The following is a 17,169-nucleotide window of genomic DNA, read 5'->3' as shown; positions in this document are numbered from 1 at the left end:
TTTATTGACTTGTTAATCAAGTATTCTCTCAATCATTTATATATTTTTCCAAAAGAAGCCACAGCTTTTATTAATGATTTTCGTCTCTTATGATACATTATATTTGATAAAATGCAAACTAGTAGCCCGTGACGCCTTCAGCAAAGGTCCAGTTCTCCTCCACTTTGAAAGGTCCTTTAATGCTGCAGTCATTGGCAGTGCAAATGCCCACTGTATATTGAGGAAGACTGCGCGTATCACGATAGTACAGAACCTTCATTGACTCGCGAATCTATAATACAGATATTCGATTAAAAAATGTTACACAAGTAATGTCGTAGTTTGTTTTCTTACCAAGCTGGTTGCTTCTTCGAATGTAAACTCGCGATCCTTGGGCTTGCGCTCACGCACAAGTGGCAGAGCCAAATGACGTCCAAAGCCGGTTGCTACAACATAATCATCGTACGCTCGTCCACGCAGATCCACATTGCCCAAAAATGGCTTGCCAGCCTCATCGACACCGCCCACCACCACATCGATGTAGAGGGGATTCATGCGACAACGGCGATTGTAGAGGACACGCGTTAGCCAGCTGGACAACTCGGCTGGCTTCATGACGACGCCATCATTGCAGCACTGATCCTCGATCATCTTCTGATCAATGCTGCGCTTAATTGACTGTATGTCAGCAAAGTCGCCACCGCCACCAAGTAAAATTTTATTGTTGATCTGAAAGACGCGTTCGATGTTCTGGTAACGAGCCAGCGAGCCATACGAGACGAGGGTATCGGCAGCCACCAAGACTCCACCATCGAATCTAATGCCCAACACTGAGGAACCGGTAGTTATAGCAGCGCTACAAATGTACCAGAATTTAAGATGCAATTTAGTCAAGAGCCCAATTGCATTTACTTACGTGCTGTGCTTGGTGCCATAGGGACCTGCGGTTGTTAATTCACGAGGCAACTGTGCTGGGGCGTTATTTCCGCCCATGAAGTTGTAAAATTGACCTGGCGAGGGTCCGTTAAGCCACATTGGCTGTGCACAGCTGTTGTTCATCATTTTAACTGCTGTAATTATAGTACTTTGATATCAAATGGAAATAACAGCTAAAGCAAGCACAGAATGACGGGCACAAATAAAAAGCCGAACAGTTTTAGATAGCGACACAATTATTTACTTTTGCAGCACTGCAAATAGTATTTTTGCAATATCGATATACGTATTAATCGATAAGTGTGACCAGGGTAGCCAAACGCTAAGGCGACAGGCAGCTCTGTCACAACAGTTGGGCGCAAAAGTTGAAATTCTGAATTGGAATTTTTTTATGGAGCAAAACAAAACATAATTTTGATTAAAAATACATGAAAACCTTTATTTTTATAATAATGTTTCAATAGAGGGTACAAATATATATGTATGTATATTTATTTAATGCACACCTTTCAGGGGAATGTTTCTTAATTTTGCTTGCATCTTACAGATCGCATAATACAGATGAATAGAATATCAAGTACAGAGTTCAGCTTGCTAACCACTAAAAACATTTTTATATATACATAATTTTCAGAATTTTCAACAGTAAAGTACTCTATATCATTACAATCTACAGTCACGGCCAATGTTCAATATCTTATTAATTAAAGCTTTCCCAATTAAGTGCTAATCCTTGCAGCAACAATAAATATTATCACTTGAGCTGACTGGAGTTGTGGGCACACTAACACCTGGCTTTTGTGGCTTACTATAGGAATGTGGACCACGCATGAAAACATCTATGAGCTGACAATGGGAGCTGTAAATAGGTAGAACGAATTGAAGTCATGTTTCAAATATACACATAGGAAATATGTGTGCTACTTGCCTCATTGTTATATCTAGATCGGTAACAACTTCTCCATCGCAATTCCAGCTGGAGTACTCCGAGCTGACCCCATCACTGCCGTTCTGAGCAATTGGCTGGCGAGAGCCCGCCAAGCTCAAGTTCTCCTCTGTTGCGGGCGTTGTTAGTGTTCGAAAGATGAACTTACGTGTCCGGTAAACCTCAACAAAAGGCAAATTACGCTGCAATTAAAATATAGAATGTTAGCTACTAAGTTCTTTTCTATACTATATTGTCAATACTTACAATATCGCCGGCTCGTCCCGCCGTATTCAACAGGAACCGCACATTGTTGAGAAACGAAGTTTTGCGCACAAGAATCAGGTCCAAGCAGCCGTCCCCCAAATGACTATAGCGCGATATGCCATTGGGACTCCGTGCACAGGCGCACGTGATGTTGGCGCCGCAGATCAGAAAGAAATTGCCACGTATGGTCTTCAACTGCAGGCCGCTGGGCAGGCTCATATTGGAGCCATATGAGCCGCCTGGCTGCAGTGGCAAGCTAGTCGGACGCAACAACTGAGACCGGTACAACGCCGTTTCGATTTCATTCAGCTGCGACTCGCAATTTACGGCAACGGTTGCATCATCGTTTGGTTGCGCCTGCTGCTCCGCCGACTTTTTTTGCTGCTCTGCCTGCTGTGGCTGCAACTCCTCTCGACTCTCATCAGCATTCGCAGCAAACAAGGTAGAACGCTGCTCCTGCAGCGAGCTGGCAATGCTGCAACGCTGGCAATTGGCATAGCACACAGACGGCGGCTCGGTGTAAACACTGGCCGGACTTTGCGGCGTTTCCGGCTCTGTGGGCTCCTCGAGCAGCTGCAGCTCCGCGTCGTAGCCGCGATTGCTGAAGAAGGCCTTGACGCCACTGTACTCATACCGTCTCGTGCCCATCCAGCGATACTGCTCACTTTCGGCCGCCACATCGCCCAGATAGCCATAGCTCAGGACGCTGGCGCAGAAGCGCAGCAGCGTGCGATTGTTGCTCACGCTGCAGACATCGAGGCCACGCCTCTGGCCCAGTACCACATGAATGGCCGCAGTGCGCACGTCCGCGGTGCCGTGCATGCTGTAGACAATGGTGTCCGTGCTGCCAGCGGGTATCACGGCCACTGGCAAAGTGGGTCGTGGTATATAGGCTGGACGCTGTTCGTCCAGGCCCAACTCCCGCATGCGACGAAAGACCAGGCCGTTGATGACCTCTGCAACGGTGCCGTCGCCTCCCACGCAGCAGACAGCCTCATAGCAGCTCAGATCATGGGTGAGCAGTATGTCCCGGATTTGATTGGCGCGCTGCGTCGTTATGCAGGTGGCATCGATGCCCGCCAGCTGAAAGAGCGGACGCACGAAACGCTCATAGGTCTGGGCGCCAGCCTTGCGCCCCCCAAATGGATTGATGAACACCAACAGGCGCTGCACCCGCTGGCCACCAGTTGGCGAGGACGCAACACGAGCCTGAAGCTGCAGCTGCCACTGGCGCACAATGTACGCATCCGCATTGTAGAAGGTAATCCGGCGTAGCTGCCAGCGGTTGCAATCGGTCTTGGATTTGCTCAGGCGCTCCGCATAGTTGATGGTCAGAAACTGTGCCGTAGGCTTTGTGTCGCCATCCGCCTGCTGCTGATCTCGATTGGAGGGCGGCGGCTGCAGGCTCTCGTGTTTGCTGTTGCCCGTACAAATGCTGATGATGTCGTCCATGTGCAGAATATGGCTATGGGCGCCATAGCTGCTCTCAGCGCCAGCCGTCAGCTGCTGCTCGGGCAGCGGCACTTTCTGTGTTTCGTTTGGGCGCTTGACGGATTGGCGCTGCATGCGTTCCCACACCAGATGCTGGCCATGGAGCAGCACTCGATAGCTCTTCTTCTTCAGCTGAAAGTTGTTTAGCAACACGTCCGACGAGGAGCTGGCAGCGGCGCCGGCAGCACCACCATAAACATCCCCAGCTCCTCCAGCCGCTGCCGTCTTGGCGAATTCTGTGCTGCCGCTCTGCGTCATCTTCGGATCACTTTGAGTCTGCCATACAATAGAAGAAAAAGAAGAAGCGAAAAACAGGTTTCCATTAGAATTGCGTACTCATTTTACTGCCCCAGTCATAAAACTGAGCTCCGTTGCTTTTTTACTCTTTTCGTCTTTCTTTAATGAGTCAAAGTTTGTAATTACAAGTAAATGCATATATAATATAACATACATATATATGTACTATGTAGGAGCAAAAGAGCACCTGCATATATAATATGAGTAATTTATATATACACACACATTAAAAGAGCTCAAGACCTTAAGGCAAAGCTCTAAGCAAAGCTTAATAATAGAATTGCAAATACAAATGCTCGTTCACAGCTTACAAAAATGGGTATTTTCGCACACTTGTTCATGCAGTAAAACACGGGGAATTGCTATACAAAAAAAGAAATAACTACCTAAAAATATATATATATATTTTTTTTAAAGCTGGAATCAATAAAGACTTATGCTAGGCCTCTCTGAAATAAGCTCAAAATCTGATTTAATTAATTTAAGCTTCAAATCTTACATCTCCTAATTATGAACGAGTATTATGTAGTCCAGTGCAACCGTTTCAATGCTTTAACTTGTTATATTTAACATAGACATGTTAATTTTTCACTCAATGTAATTGAATGTTCTACAAGCAAATAAACATTTATGTATACTAATACAATATGCTCTAAAGACAGCTTTAAGTGCACCTTCATCTTAGATGTATTTAAAGGTATTTTCATAATATAATTTGTAGCTACTAAAAAAGTGACTTCATATTCCGTGTGCCACACACAATTACCAAAAAAAAAGCCCTCAGATTATTTTAGTTCTTGTTTTTTTTTTTTGCCACGCAGCCACGTTTGATTCTTTAGCTTTGCGTCTGATAAGCAGCGAACCGAATCAATATTATATAAAATTATAAACTAATGTTCGAAATTACAGTTCGTAAAAAGAGTTGCGGAATATATGTAGATATAATTGCTTTACCCTCGCCATTTGTGGGGCCTTTGGAATTTGTGGAGAACCAAATAATCTAAGCCATCGATACGTGTTCATTGCGATAAATAACTCGCAACGGCAAAGGCAAAGAGCACATGCTTATATACATATGTATGTGTATGTATATGACTAGCCTTTGTTGCTGCTAATTAGATACACAAACACCTTTTAGTACAGCTATCTGGCTGACAGAGCGAACGACTAAGCGAATACCCGAAGTCCAAAGCACGCCTTGACCGTAAACAAAAATACTTTTGCTATATACATACGTACATACATAAGGATAATTACATGTGTCGCCCACATTTTGGTGGCATTTTAAGGGGTAACCATAAAAATATAAAAATAAAATCAGAATAGTCTCAATTCACATTTATGACCCACACAATCGACGCACGTCTCACGCGTCGTATGAGCAACGATCAAGGCTAGCAGCGTCAGCCAGAAATACTCTTTTATTGTTGTTGTTCTTGAGAATCACTTCGGAAGCTGCAAAGCAGCACCAAGAAATGAGCAACGTTAGCAAAACTGTTGTTCCCAAACAAGTTATTGCTCTACACAGCTCTTCTCTCCAATATTGTTCTCTGATGTGCTCTACTCAAGACTTTGACTCTCCTCTCTTCCTCTCTGTGCTCTCTAATAATATTTTTTCGCTACACATTCCGATTTACTGCGGTCTTATTAGAGGTGCTCTGCTCTAATATTCTACTTTACTATCCTCTCCCCTCTGCTCTACTCTACTCTTCTTCAATCTACTCTACTTTCCCATTCTCTACTCCCCGCCCCACCACTCTACTACTCTACTCTACTCTACTCAACACAACTCTCCACTTGGGGCGTGCAGCTTTTTGACCTTCGCCTTGAATTTCAGCCAGTTTTTTGTTGTATACTCATTTTTGAACTCGACTCGCAAGAGCGCGTGTTTAAATACATACATATGTATATGTATATGCATACGTATTAATGTATATATGTATGAGTACGCATACATATACTAGCTGACTAACAGTTGACTAGAAGGTCGTTTAAGTCGAAATTATAGCCGCATATGCATCTAGTCTGGTCTTGTTCGTGAAAAATTCAAAAATAAATAAATAAAAACAAGCTGTCATGCAAATTATAATTAACATCGTTTTTACATATATATTTTGCATTTCCGCCTGGCAATTGAGGGAGCTTTATAAGCACGGCCCTACGGCAATAAATACAGATATTAAGTACATACAAAAATACACAATACACACACATAAATACATATATATGCGTGTGCGTGTATTTCTATAATTTATTACACTTCGCCCGCGTCTTTATAAAACTTTTCCCTAGCCTCGTATTTTCTTGTATATTATTTAACTAAAATCACATAAAAAGAATTGTTAATTGTTTGCATTTTCACTTTTAATTGCGAGACCAAAATTAATTAAAATTGTAATGAAAAAGCGAAAGGCGTATTAAAATGTAGAGGCAAATAAAATTTAATCAAATTAAATACATTAAAAATAATTAAACTAAATGCAAATAGTTAGCTCACTCAGAGAATTTCGATTTGTGAACTAAATAGAACTAGAACTACTGGCAATTAACCAAAGTACCGTTATTATCTTATCGTAGCTTTCGTTCGCGCATTTGAACTATTCTGAACAAAGTTATTTGCGAATTGTACTACAAAGCGAGAGTTTTGCTTAGATCAATCGGAATCGGTCGATTGCTTTCAATAGCACACGCAAGCAACAGTTTACTCAGATATTATCTTAACTAACGAGTTCTAAATAATATAATTGCATATGTGTATGTATGTACATAAATATATACGTATGCATACATACTACGTATACACGTAAATATCTACGTTAATGCCTTTGCAATGTGCTATCATTAATAGCCTTTTTCACCCGTTAAGAGGCTGTATTATTATTTGTCATGACATTGCCCTTGTAAATAAAAACAAAAGAAGTTCTTTAGTACCTATTCTAAACCAAATGCTTATCAATTTAAATGCCACCGTTGATTCATGTGGCCGATAAGATAAAAAAAAGCTAATAAAGCAATGGAAATGGATTTTATTATAATTCAATCCTAATCAATTTATAATGTCTCGTTCGTGGCCAACATTTACATTCAACGAATTATACATATATGAATTCTGATAAACATGTGTTTTACTTGAGCATGCGTCATATTTTATCGCACAATTATAATTTAAGATATTATAGCATAGTTCTGAATACTTTGTCAGCCTCGATGAAAATTTTAAGACAGGAGAAACAAAAGAAGTTCAATCGATAAATAAACACCTTTAACCTCATTTGAACTCGCAAGTTGACCCACCTTAAATATTTATAGCACACGCACACATGCATATGTTAAAAGGCCTTAGGGCAATAGTTGCCACAAAATGCATAAGGCAATTACGGTACACAATAGAAAAATGTGCAGAGGAGATGAAAATTGAACTGAACTACATACATACATACAGCGAATAGCCGACTACAAAACAATAACAAACACAAAAGCACACATACATTTTACGCCAAGCACCGTTATCAGAATACAGCTGGGAGTGAGTACACATGTGTATGTATATAGATAGTTGTTGCACATGTGTGAACATGAACATACATACAAATTCTCAACTCGTTTTGCGTACGCATTGTGTGTTTCAATTTCAATATATGCATGTATTAATGTTTGTATATATCTATATACTCATATATTTATATTAGTGTGTGCTTTTGAATGCTCGTCGAGTTTATTTGTACTTATTTTGTACTGCTTTTGTCAGCGGGAAAGCCGGCAGTTAGTTAGCTTTTAAATTGAGCGAATTACCTTATAGAAATAGAAAGTATCCGTATATCCACGCAATTATAGGTTCACTACATGAACAAGCTGTTTCCTTCTACTACTTGCAATTATTTATTGGGAAAACAAGAAAATTCGATACGCATTGCAATTTTACACACACACGCACACATTTATACACTGCCAAACCATACAGTAGTTAGATAAGTGGTTTCTCGATTTGCACGAAGTACATTATATACCTTTTACAAGAACACAACTGACCTATTGAAAATGCAACATTATTAGAAACTGACAACGTAAATCCACAATCGCATTGCAATAAAACACGAGCCGTTAAAAATCGCGATGCGCAGAACGTACCATCCACTCGAAGCAAGCAAACAAAATACTAAGAGAAAAACTTGCGGCAGTGTGACCATTGTTCGACAGCCACAAAATACCACAAAAGTTTCACACAAACCACTTAGCACTAAATATATTACTGACATTTATCTGTAGTCTGGCAATGCCAAAACCGTTAACGTAAACAAAACAGGATTACTGAGTTACTTTTAGCCAATATATATAAATATTTTAAAACTATCACAAAAACTGAAACGCTTTTGTATTTGAATCATATATAATTATTCCCATTTTTTAATGCAATAAAACAAATAGTCCAAATTTCTGATTTATTTTTGGCGCCACAATATGAGTAAGTACCATCAATAATTATCCAACTGTCTGTTTTTATTAAGTTTGGTACCTTTTTTGACAGGTTCTCCCTGTGGCAAGTGTAATACATGTGCATGTTCTGGTCAAACAACTCAGCCGTCTCGACAAGAGCCATGTGGGCAATGTGGACAGGTACATTCGCAGCCGCAACACCAAGTTAATTGTCCTTCGCAGCAACAACAACAGCAGCAACCAAGATCTTATTCAGGACCGCAACAGCAACAACAACAATCATCTTATGGTGCAGGTCAATCGAAAACGACAGGTATGCAAAATGAAAAGAGATCTAGAGTCGAATGCCGCTGTGTACCCAACAAAGATAGACGGAACGCACCTGTGCAAGCACCATTGGCTGATACATACACTTGTTTGCGACCACGGCCACAACCCCAGGCTCCAGAGCAGCCGATGTGTACGTGCAAGCAACAGACTGCCCCTGCCACTTGCGAATGTGCCCCACCAATTCCGATCCAACGGCCACCAGTTAATTGTGACGCACAAAATACGGCACCGCCGACACATGCATATATTAGTTGTGGCACACCAACTAACGTTAAACGCCAACCGGACCCATGTACTGGACCTACCGAGCGCGATATGGTTCCGCCATATATGAGGGATAACACTAAGACAAAGCGTCAGTCATGTAGCCACTGCCAATCGCAAAAACAGAAGAAGAAGTGCGTCATACAATAATATAAAACACGATTGGGCACAACATAGTAGGCTGACCGGGATCAGTCGGGCACATGAGCAATACAAAAATGTTTCAAACTCATTATTTGGAAACAATTTACATTTCAGTTAAAATTCTATAAAAAGCAACAAAATTTTCAATTGTTAATACGAATACGTGGCATTTAGTCCATCCCTATATATTAGTTGAGCCATTGCGCCACCTATCAGACCAAAAAATAGGCAACGATGTCCTGTAATGTTCCTAATACGGCCTGCAACACAAAGTCGAAGAACGCAAATCAGGGCTGCTGTTGCTCGCCAAGCTTGACGCGCATGCCACCTGCGATTCAACCATGCGGCGCCACACAAACTCAACAGTGTGCCGTAAGGACTGGAAGCGTTCCGGTTACCTACAGCAGGCCACCAAACCAAGGAGTGTGCAGTCATTGCAAGGGAAAGCGCAAGAAGCGTTGCAGCATTCAATAAACTTAGGCAATGTAAGCTTTTTTTTCCAGAATTGTCAAACTATTGAAGTTAAAGTTGATCAAAGTTGGCTTCAAAGGATGACATCATTTTGAGTTATTCAAAATCCTCATTTTAAAATTCAATTCGTTTGGAGAACAAGTCTTAGTTCCAAATGTAACAGTTTGGAAAAAAAAAATTAACAAAATATACGAAAATCAAAAATTGAAGCTGTTCTCCTCCCATCGCGAATTTCTAAAATCAGAATGTCCAAGGCTGCAGTACCAGCTGGAAAAACCGGATCGGAATCGCCCGGAGCAAATGTGCCCAGGCAACAGTGCGTTTGCAATCCACCAGAACTTCCACCACAGCCGTGCCTGCCGCAGCCAGAGGTCATAAGAATTCCCTGCAACCCTACACCTGTTGCCCGACTGCCTGAAAATACGTATTACCGCTGCGACCCTCCACCAAAGGTTTCCAGGAACCGTAAATGCAGCATACAATAATTGAAGCGGCAAAATATTGAACAGAATATGAAAATCAAAAACAGAAAGAAACATAGAACATCATAGCAGGCGTTAAAAATGGAAAGAATAAATTGAACAAAAGCAACTAAATGGGGGCAGCTTCTAAATTTTGACATTCACAGTTATCAAAATTTTCAGTTCTCCGGCCATCCAACTTGAACAAATTGATTGCTGATGGCAAGTAAAATCAATTAATTTAATTCAAATTTTAATTTAAGACTTTCCACAGTATAATTTTTTAGTTTTCTATTAGAGTAAGATACTAATCGCATCAGTTCAAAATGTATATGGATGGTATGCCCCTCTATATTTAAAAAAAAAAAAAAAAAAAAGAAAAACTGCCGATCGCAATTTGAAATAGGGGCCTTGAACCAAATGTGATTGCTGATGGGTAAGTCAATCGTTTTTTTTTTTTTTTTTTTTTTTTTTTTTGCACGCTATCGATATAATTTGTTCATTTAGACAATCACGCGATCTACGGTTACGGCGCGACACGACGGGAGTTTGTGAATTGTCCCCGTCGGCAAAGATGCCAATCGCCCACTTACGTTTTGGAAGGGGGTTACAGAAGCCCGTGCAAACGACGCAGCCGGCACTGTTTTGTCGTTCGCACTCCACCAATCGCCAAACTTCGACCAGAGTCTTGCCGTCAAAGGCGTACTATAATTAATGATTGTGATTGTAGTAGCTCGCAACTCCAGCCAGAACCAATACTTCGGCGAACTTGTCGACCCTCACCATCTGTCAGCCCATCCGTATCCTGTTGTTGTCCGCCAGTGGAGCCTACAATATCATATAATTGTTTTCCAATTCGGCAACCAATGCCAGAAACACAAGAGATATGTGTGCCTAGACAGCGGGTCATGGAACCGAAGAGATCCAATTGTCGATTAACTCAGCATGTGCCCGCGCTACCTTATCCAAATCCACCTGATCGCTTTGCGCCTGCCATGGAATGTGTAAACGCACCTATCGACGAGCCCATTGATCCATATTATAATTATGATCGTAATCGCCAATCGTCAATTCCGGGAGTAGCTCCGCTGGCCAACTTTGATTTAAACAGATACGATCGCGATAATATTGGCCAAGCTGGAAGTCCAGGCCGTCGAAGGAATGTCAGTATTCGTACATGCGTCGATTACGATTATGAGCCTGGACATCCTCAATATTCAAGTCGTCCGCCACCTCAAGATTGGCGTCATTCACACCCTCAATTTATACCAGTACAACGGAATAGATATCCCCCACCTAGCGAATATGACTGGAAACCTGAAAATAGAGGATGTTCTCGATATCCAAGCCATAGATAGATTCTCCGTTTTCCAAGATTTTCAAAACACAAAATTAAATACCAGAACTTAAAATACCAAAAGATGCAGTGCTGCTATCAAAATTGATCGTTATGTTATCGAATAGCCACTACAATAGAAACATTCGGAAAATAACCAGAACGCTGTAGCGTGTTTGGTCCATAAATTTAATATTTTAAAAATCGTATCACAACTAAAGAAGAAATGGATGATGGAGAATATGATAACGATGAGTGCGTATTGAATCTTCGAAATCTAAATTGATTGCCTTAAATTATCTTTCTACGCCAATCAATTTGCAGTGTCGGCGGCGATGACTTCGATGATGTCGATGAGGATGTAGACGAGGATATTGCCCAAGAGGAGGAAGTTGACAATATAGAGATCATTGCGCCCGGTGGCGCAGCTGGTGGTGGTGTACCCAAGTCCAAGCGCATCACCACAAAGTATATGACGAAATATGAGCGTGCGCGTGTCTTAGGCACACGGGCCCTGCAGATTGCAATGTGTGCACCCATTATGGTTGAGTTGGATGGCGAAACAGATCCATTACAAATTGCCATGAAAGAGTTAAAACAGAAGAAAATTCCAATAATAATAAGGCGGTTTTTACCAGATCATTCATACGAGGACTGGAGTATAGATGAACTCATCATGGTAGATAACTAACGTGGTTAGACGTATAAAATTGGAATATACTTTCAAAATTTTATTTTTCGAAAATATAGATTAATTAGTAATAGCTGCCTAAGAAAATGTTGTGTATTATTTTAAGACAGAAAGGTACTAGGTCAGCTCCAAGCATATCCCTCCCCTTTTTGATAACAGACACGTTCCAGCAACCCAACAGCATTTTGACCTGTCCGACAAATTGCGCTCACTACAGCGGGCAGTAGACCACAGTCGGACAGATTTTGCTCTCCGAAAACCTGCAAGCATCCGGCATCGGTCTCCACAGCCTCCTTCGATTCGGCAGGAGTGGTAGACTCCAGCAGCTTCTGCGTCGCCTTGCTGAAAGAGAGTGTATTAATACTGCTGGCCAGCGTGGCACTAAATGTGTGTCGCGTCTCGCACAGCAGCATCGCAACGCTTGGCAGGAATGTAGGCAACAGCACTCCTTTAATATCAATGCTGTGGTAATCGATGCCATCGAGTCTTACTTTCTTGGAACGTGGCACCAAGTGCTGCATCGTAGCTTTGGGAAATGCAACAGGAGCCAAAAGCGTGGGTGGAACTCCCGCCAGGCGGCCCACGCTGGTGATTGTACTTTTGGCATTGAGTAGATAACTGAAGAAGCCTTGACACTCGACACCTTCGATCAGCAGCAAAGAATTGTCACTAAAATCCTCGGACATTTCGGCTGCCTGCAATTTCCTTGCGTGCGTCGTTTGTATGCGACGTAATTCGCGCTCATCCACGCCCAAACTTTCCAGCCAAGCATCATCATCGTCATCTTCATCGGAAATGTGTTCAATATCTTTGGCCTGGCCATAGGCTAGACCCGTTCCACTATCGCTGGTGTTTGCCTCGGTCTCTTCTGTAAAGCTGCCATTCGAGGCTCCTCCCTCTCCAGCGTCTTGTTGCTGCTTCAGTGGCATGCTGTACTCAATCCCCTCCTGCTGAAGTGCGCTACGCATGCCACGAGTAGATGGTGTAACCAAGGCATGTGTTTCTGGTCGCCCGCCAGTGCCAGCTGCTCGAAATAGCACCGTAAAAGAATTGGCACACAAATAGAAGTACGGACATTGACGTGCACGAAGCAACTGAAAGAGTCCTCTAAAGCTATAGTCCCACTCTTCGGCCAGTGCCTTACGCTCACGTTCACCAATTGTGATTCCATTATTCTCCTTAGCACTGCGCGGAAATAGCGTAAGCCAAGGCAGATGCGGATGCTGCCAATAGTAAGTGCATTGATTGAATCGTGTTGCATCCGATATATCCAGGGTACTCTCCGTCTGGTTGGTGTCGAAGCAACGCACAAAGCTGGTCAGCCCGCTGGCCACCTGTGAGGTCTTAAGTTGTGTGGAGGGGAGCTCAGTTGGACAGAAGAAGCGCACTCGCGTCTTAAGGCACCAATCCATTGGCAGATGTGGCGTATGCTTTTGTCGCGCTGCCAATGCGGCATCATCTTCCTCATCGGCTTGTGTGGCCTTGGCTTGATGCAGTAGCTTTGCAAATGCCTGAGCATCGAATTTCTGTAAATTTAACTTTGCTGCTGGCGGACGTGTGGATGTCAAGCATGCTAAATTACTTGTTGCGGTATTCCTAACTTCGGATGCAGTTGCATCGTACGCTTGATCATCGATCTTTTGCTTCTTGGCGCCATCTGTGGATCTGTAGAAGCCATTGCATTAGACGGCGAACAGCTGATTAAAAAATAATACGTACTTGGCAAATGGGTTATTGCGCTTTTGTGCTATTTTGGCTTCCAGTAACTTGCTTTTATCATTGTCATCCAATTCTGGGCGCTTGTTATTGTTGTTGCTGTTCACACGTGCCGCAAGTTGTTTCTTTTTTTGTTTTAGCCTTTGCAGCTTTATAAACTGAAAAATAAATATATTTATTTAAAAATCTATATCTTTGTGTTTCGAGCAGCTTTAAATACATCGTCGGGACGCGTCCATTTGGAGCTTAAAATCCCATCGCTGGACATAACTGAAGATTAAAATAATTTTTGTCAGCAACAATAACAGAAGTCCCGCGTAAAATCTTTCTTTGTTGTTGTTTTGGTGCATTTTTGTGAATTTATCAAATTATGGATTCTTATCGATAAGTTGTATTTTAGTACGCGATAATTTATCATTTTGTGTCCATCCCTAATCTGACAAAAACATCTGTATTGTGTATTCTACTGGTGAGATATATTTCATCTTTAAAACGCTGATACATACCTATTTTTTCTAAACTATATACAACTTTAAACTAGCTTGAAAATTACTTCTTTGAAAAACAAATACAAAATTTGAATTTACACAAAACTTTACAGTAGTAACGGCGATATTTCCTGGAAATATTGCATGTGGTGACTGTAATTACCAGATTATCAAACTGTTAAGTTAACATAGTACCAGCCCATAAAGACACTAAATCACTAAACGGAAAGATAAACAATTTGGGCTTTATTGCCAAAATGGATAACTTACACGACGTTTGCCGTATATGCGCCAATAAAATAAAGGACAAGAAGCGCCAGCAGCACTTGTTCAACTATTTGCGAGGCAAATTACTCCACAATCTGAAACTCATTACCGGAGTCGAGGTGAGTTACCTTTGTTGGTATGTGCTCCACAATAAAGATACATGTTTGTTATAGCTATCATCCAATGAGGGCTTGCCAAAATATATTTGCGTTCGCTGCAGCAACGAACTGGACTTGGCCATTAAGTTTCGGGAGCGCTGCATCTTCACGCAAAAGTATCTCAAAGAAGTTTATACAAAGCGGCGTAGCATCGAACTGGTAGCAAAATCGACTGAGCCTGAGCTTCACGAAGATTTGATCGATGAGGAGCAGTTGGAGTACCTCGATGATGATGTGCAAGTTATAGAAGACATTAATGATTATGTAGCGGAAGATATGAGTGGCGAGGACTTTTTGGAGGAAACCGAAGATGTAGAAGTGGAAGTGACAGAGGAACAGTCGAGTAAAGAGAAACAGCATTGGGTACTCCTAGAAGACAGTCGTCCTAGTAAACGTGTGAGAAACTTTTTTATATGTGAAGAATGTGGAGAGTTTTTCAATACGGAGAGCTCCTACAATTTGCATATCAAGGGACATATGCAACAAAAGGAAGCCAAACGTTTCTTTCCGTGCTGCAAATGTCCTTCTACTTTCAACACTAAAATCGCCTTGAAAGCCCATCGTGAACAATTTCATACCGGCGATCGGCTTTTTAAATGTTCAACATGTGGCGAAACGTTCATGCAACATAGTGCCAAGCAGAGACATGAGAAGTAAGTGATTACCCGCGGTTTGTCTGTTGCTATAGTTTATACTTAATTGATTTATAACCTTTGACAGAGAGCACATCAATGAGAGACCGTATCCCTGCTTAGAATGCGGCGAAGCCTTCCAAAGTTTACTCGAATTTCGTGCGCATTCTACAAGTCACGATTTACGAACATTTAGGTAAGATTGTTATACTATATAATTATGCTGGAATTACAATACACTCGTCTCCTTGCAGATGCGAGCCATGCAACATGGACTTTAGAACACGCCAGAATCTCGTATCACACTCAAATACATATACACATAAAAGAACTCTGCAGCAAATGCAGGATGAACTCGATCTGCTGTGCGGCGAATTTCAAGATGAAACTGGTTAATTAGTATTATAAATATAATTTTATTAACTAACATTAAATATAAGTTAAATTACCATTTAATGCACTTTTGCACAAGTGCAAAAAGACATTAACAGAAGCTTTGGCTAACATAATCGAAATACAAGAGCTTTGAATAACCAAAACTTGCGCATGCGCCTGACACACAATTTTCCATTTTCCCAAACTACCCTATATATGTGGGAATAGAAAAGCATTTTGCGGGTATTCAGTGTATTCAACTGGTTGTCAGCACATCAGAGGGCAACAACAGCGCAATTGAGGTTTATACGAAATAAATACAGCTGGTGCAACCGAAAAATCAATAAGTCTTTCCACCTCATACGTAAGCAAAGATAACAGCTCGACAAATGCGCAATATGGTGGCCCAGTCGAAAGGTATTTGAAATAAATGCGTGAAGAAAATATATATTTATATGTGTGTGAATTAATTACAGCTTTTGGCATGCTGCTTGGCTGCCTTGTTTTGCTAATGGGCAGAGCCCAGGTGCATGCCTATGACTCCAAGGACAGCATCTTTGCTGATGTCCTGTTGACCGAGCTGTTGAATCGCATGGATAATGACATGCAGGTGGGTTACTACGATGTGGATAATGAGGGCGACTTGGGAGTGGCGCCTGCTGCTGGACCTGGTGTAGGCAAAGATAATGTGGATCTGGTGTCGCGCTCCGAATACGCCAGGCTTTGCAATGGCGGCAGCGATTGCTTGCTGCAGTCGGCCAATACCAATCCATCGCTGCGCGATCAAGAGTTCCTGCAGCACAGCTCGCTCTGGGGACATCAGTACGTGTCCGGTGGCATGAGCGAGATGCCCAATAGGTACAATACGATTGTAAAGACCGATGCCAGTCTGCCAGCTTATTGTAATCCACCCAATCCCTGTCCCGAGGGCTACGACATGGAGCAGCAGGGCGGCAATTGCATCAGCGACTTTGAGAATACGGCCATCTATAGTCGCGAATTCCAGGCTGCACAGGACTGTACTTGCGACAGCGAGCACATGTTCGACTGCGCTGATCAGGATAATGCCGCAGGTGCCGGACCAGGCAACAGCGATATGAACTCGGCTGTGGAGAAATTCCTGATGCATCAGTTTGGCAATGAAAATGGATTGGAGAGCTCCAATGGTGTGGTCAAGAAGACTGGCCATTTGGCCGGCCTACGCATGGATGCCATGCCCAATCCCTTCCTGCAGGTCGGCCCGGATGATCGTCTACCCATTGCAGCTAAAAAGGGCAATATGCTCTTTCACTAATCAGGCCACAATGAACCAAATATATACATATATATTTATGCACTTACTGTTTGAACATATTTGTAGACAGTGTTCATTTATAATAACTTATCGAAGTCCTTTCTAAATGTTATCTCACATGCATATATAAAGCTCATGGCAGCTTCCAAGGTACCAAATAGAACAATTAATCAATAATAAATTATGGCTAGAAGCCAGCTACCAAAACAAGCC

The 17,169-nt window shown here is 42.0% G+C and overlaps 7 protein-coding genes across 12 annotated transcripts; 4 read left to right on the top strand and 3 right to left on the bottom strand.

Moving 5' to 3' along the window:
* Nucleotides 1-35: 35 nt before the first annotated feature.
* Prosbeta7 (proteasome subunit beta type-4) lies at nt 36-1,185 on the bottom strand. The gene is made up of 3 exons (XM_018000607.2): nt 896-1,185; nt 334-835; nt 36-271 (listed from the first exon to the last, which is right to left on the bottom strand). Exons 1-3 carry the CDS (start codon nt 1,039-1,041, stop codon nt 119-121), a joined length of 801 nt encoding a protein of 266 aa, XP_017856096.1. The 5' UTR covers nt 1,042-1,185; the 3' UTR covers nt 36-118.
* A 204-nt stretch (nt 1,186-1,389) lies between these two features.
* Cerk (Ceramide kinase) lies at nt 1,390-8,082 on the bottom strand. 5 transcript variants are annotated; one of them, XM_089463675.1, is made up of 5 exons: nt 7,903-8,063; nt 7,688-7,840; nt 2,108-3,874; nt 1,844-2,043; nt 1,390-1,774 (listed from the first exon to the last, which is right to left on the bottom strand). In XM_089463675.1, exons 3-5 carry the CDS (start codon nt 3,854-3,856, stop codon nt 1,642-1,644), a joined length of 2,082 nt encoding a protein of 693 aa, XP_089319801.1. In that variant the 5' UTR covers nt 3,857-3,874; nt 7,688-7,840; nt 7,903-8,063; the 3' UTR covers nt 1,390-1,641. The 5 variants fall into 5 exon arrangements, with proteins under 5 accessions (XP_089319801.1, XP_017855597.1, XP_017855589.1 ...); XM_018000108.2 differs by lacking the exon at nt 7,688-7,840 and having other exon boundaries at nt 7,925-8,082; XM_018000100.2 differs by having other exon boundaries at nt 7,688-8,065.
* Nucleotides 8,083-8,162: 80 nt separating this feature from the next.
* On the top strand, nt 8,163-11,528 carry LOC108608988 (uncharacterized). 2 transcript variants are annotated; one of them, XM_089463831.1, is made up of 3 exons: nt 8,163-8,357; nt 8,421-10,221; nt 10,274-10,435. In XM_089463831.1, exons 1-2 carry the CDS (start codon nt 8,354-8,356, stop codon nt 9,071-9,073), a joined length of 657 nt encoding a protein of 218 aa, XP_089319957.1. In that variant the 5' UTR covers nt 8,163-8,353; the 3' UTR covers nt 9,074-10,221; nt 10,274-10,435. The 2 variants fall into 2 exon arrangements, with proteins under 2 accessions (XP_089319957.1, XP_089319956.1); XM_089463830.1 differs by lacking the exon at nt 8,163-8,357 and adding an exon at nt 10,507-11,528 and having other exon boundaries at nt 9,075-10,221.
* Polr2F (RNA polymerase II subunit RpII18) lies at nt 11,383-12,113 on the top strand. Its single transcript, XM_089463915.1, has 2 exons — nt 11,383-11,590; nt 11,660-12,113. Exons 1-2 carry the CDS (start codon nt 11,562-11,564, stop codon nt 12,024-12,026), a joined length of 396 nt encoding a protein of 131 aa, XP_089320041.1. The 5' UTR covers nt 11,383-11,561; the 3' UTR covers nt 12,027-12,113.
* Nucleotides 12,046-14,103, bottom strand: hd (humpty dumpty). The gene is made up of 3 exons (XM_018000228.2): nt 13,963-14,103; nt 13,746-13,900; nt 12,046-13,691 (listed from the first exon to the last, which is right to left on the bottom strand). Exons 1-3 carry the CDS (start codon nt 14,008-14,010, stop codon nt 12,149-12,151), a joined length of 1,746 nt encoding a protein of 581 aa, XP_017855717.1. The 5' UTR covers nt 14,011-14,103; the 3' UTR covers nt 12,046-12,148.
* Nucleotides 14,104-14,480: 377 nt separating this feature from the next.
* LOC108608888 (uncharacterized) lies at nt 14,481-15,826 on the top strand. Its single transcript, XM_018000502.2, has 4 exons — nt 14,481-14,616; nt 14,671-15,308; nt 15,376-15,483; nt 15,542-15,826. Exons 1-4 carry the CDS (start codon nt 14,488-14,490, stop codon nt 15,681-15,683), a joined length of 1,017 nt encoding a protein of 338 aa, XP_017855991.1. The 5' UTR covers nt 14,481-14,487; the 3' UTR covers nt 15,684-15,826.
* A 77-nt stretch (nt 15,827-15,903) lies between these two features.
* Nucleotides 15,904-17,166, top strand: 7B2 (Secretogranin_V domain-containing protein 7B2). Its single transcript, XM_018000582.2, has 2 exons — nt 15,904-16,079; nt 16,139-17,166. The coding sequence occupies exons 1-2, from the start codon at nt 16,052-16,054 to the stop codon at nt 16,954-16,956; spliced, it is 846 nt and encodes a 281-aa protein (XP_017856071.1). The 5' UTR covers nt 15,904-16,051; the 3' UTR covers nt 16,957-17,166.
* Nucleotides 17,167-17,169: the final 3 nt, after the last annotated feature.

The sequence above is a fragment of the Drosophila arizonae genome, chromosome 2 (assembly GCF_054131065.1).
Source record: "Drosophila arizonae isolate 15081-1271.41 chromosome 2, UAZ_ARI_1.0, whole genome shotgun sequence".
NCBI lineage: Eukaryota > Metazoa > Arthropoda > Insecta > Diptera > Drosophilidae > Drosophila > Drosophila arizonae.
Note: the sequence above shows the minus strand (reverse complement) of the source record. Positions and strands in the feature narration are given on the sequence as shown.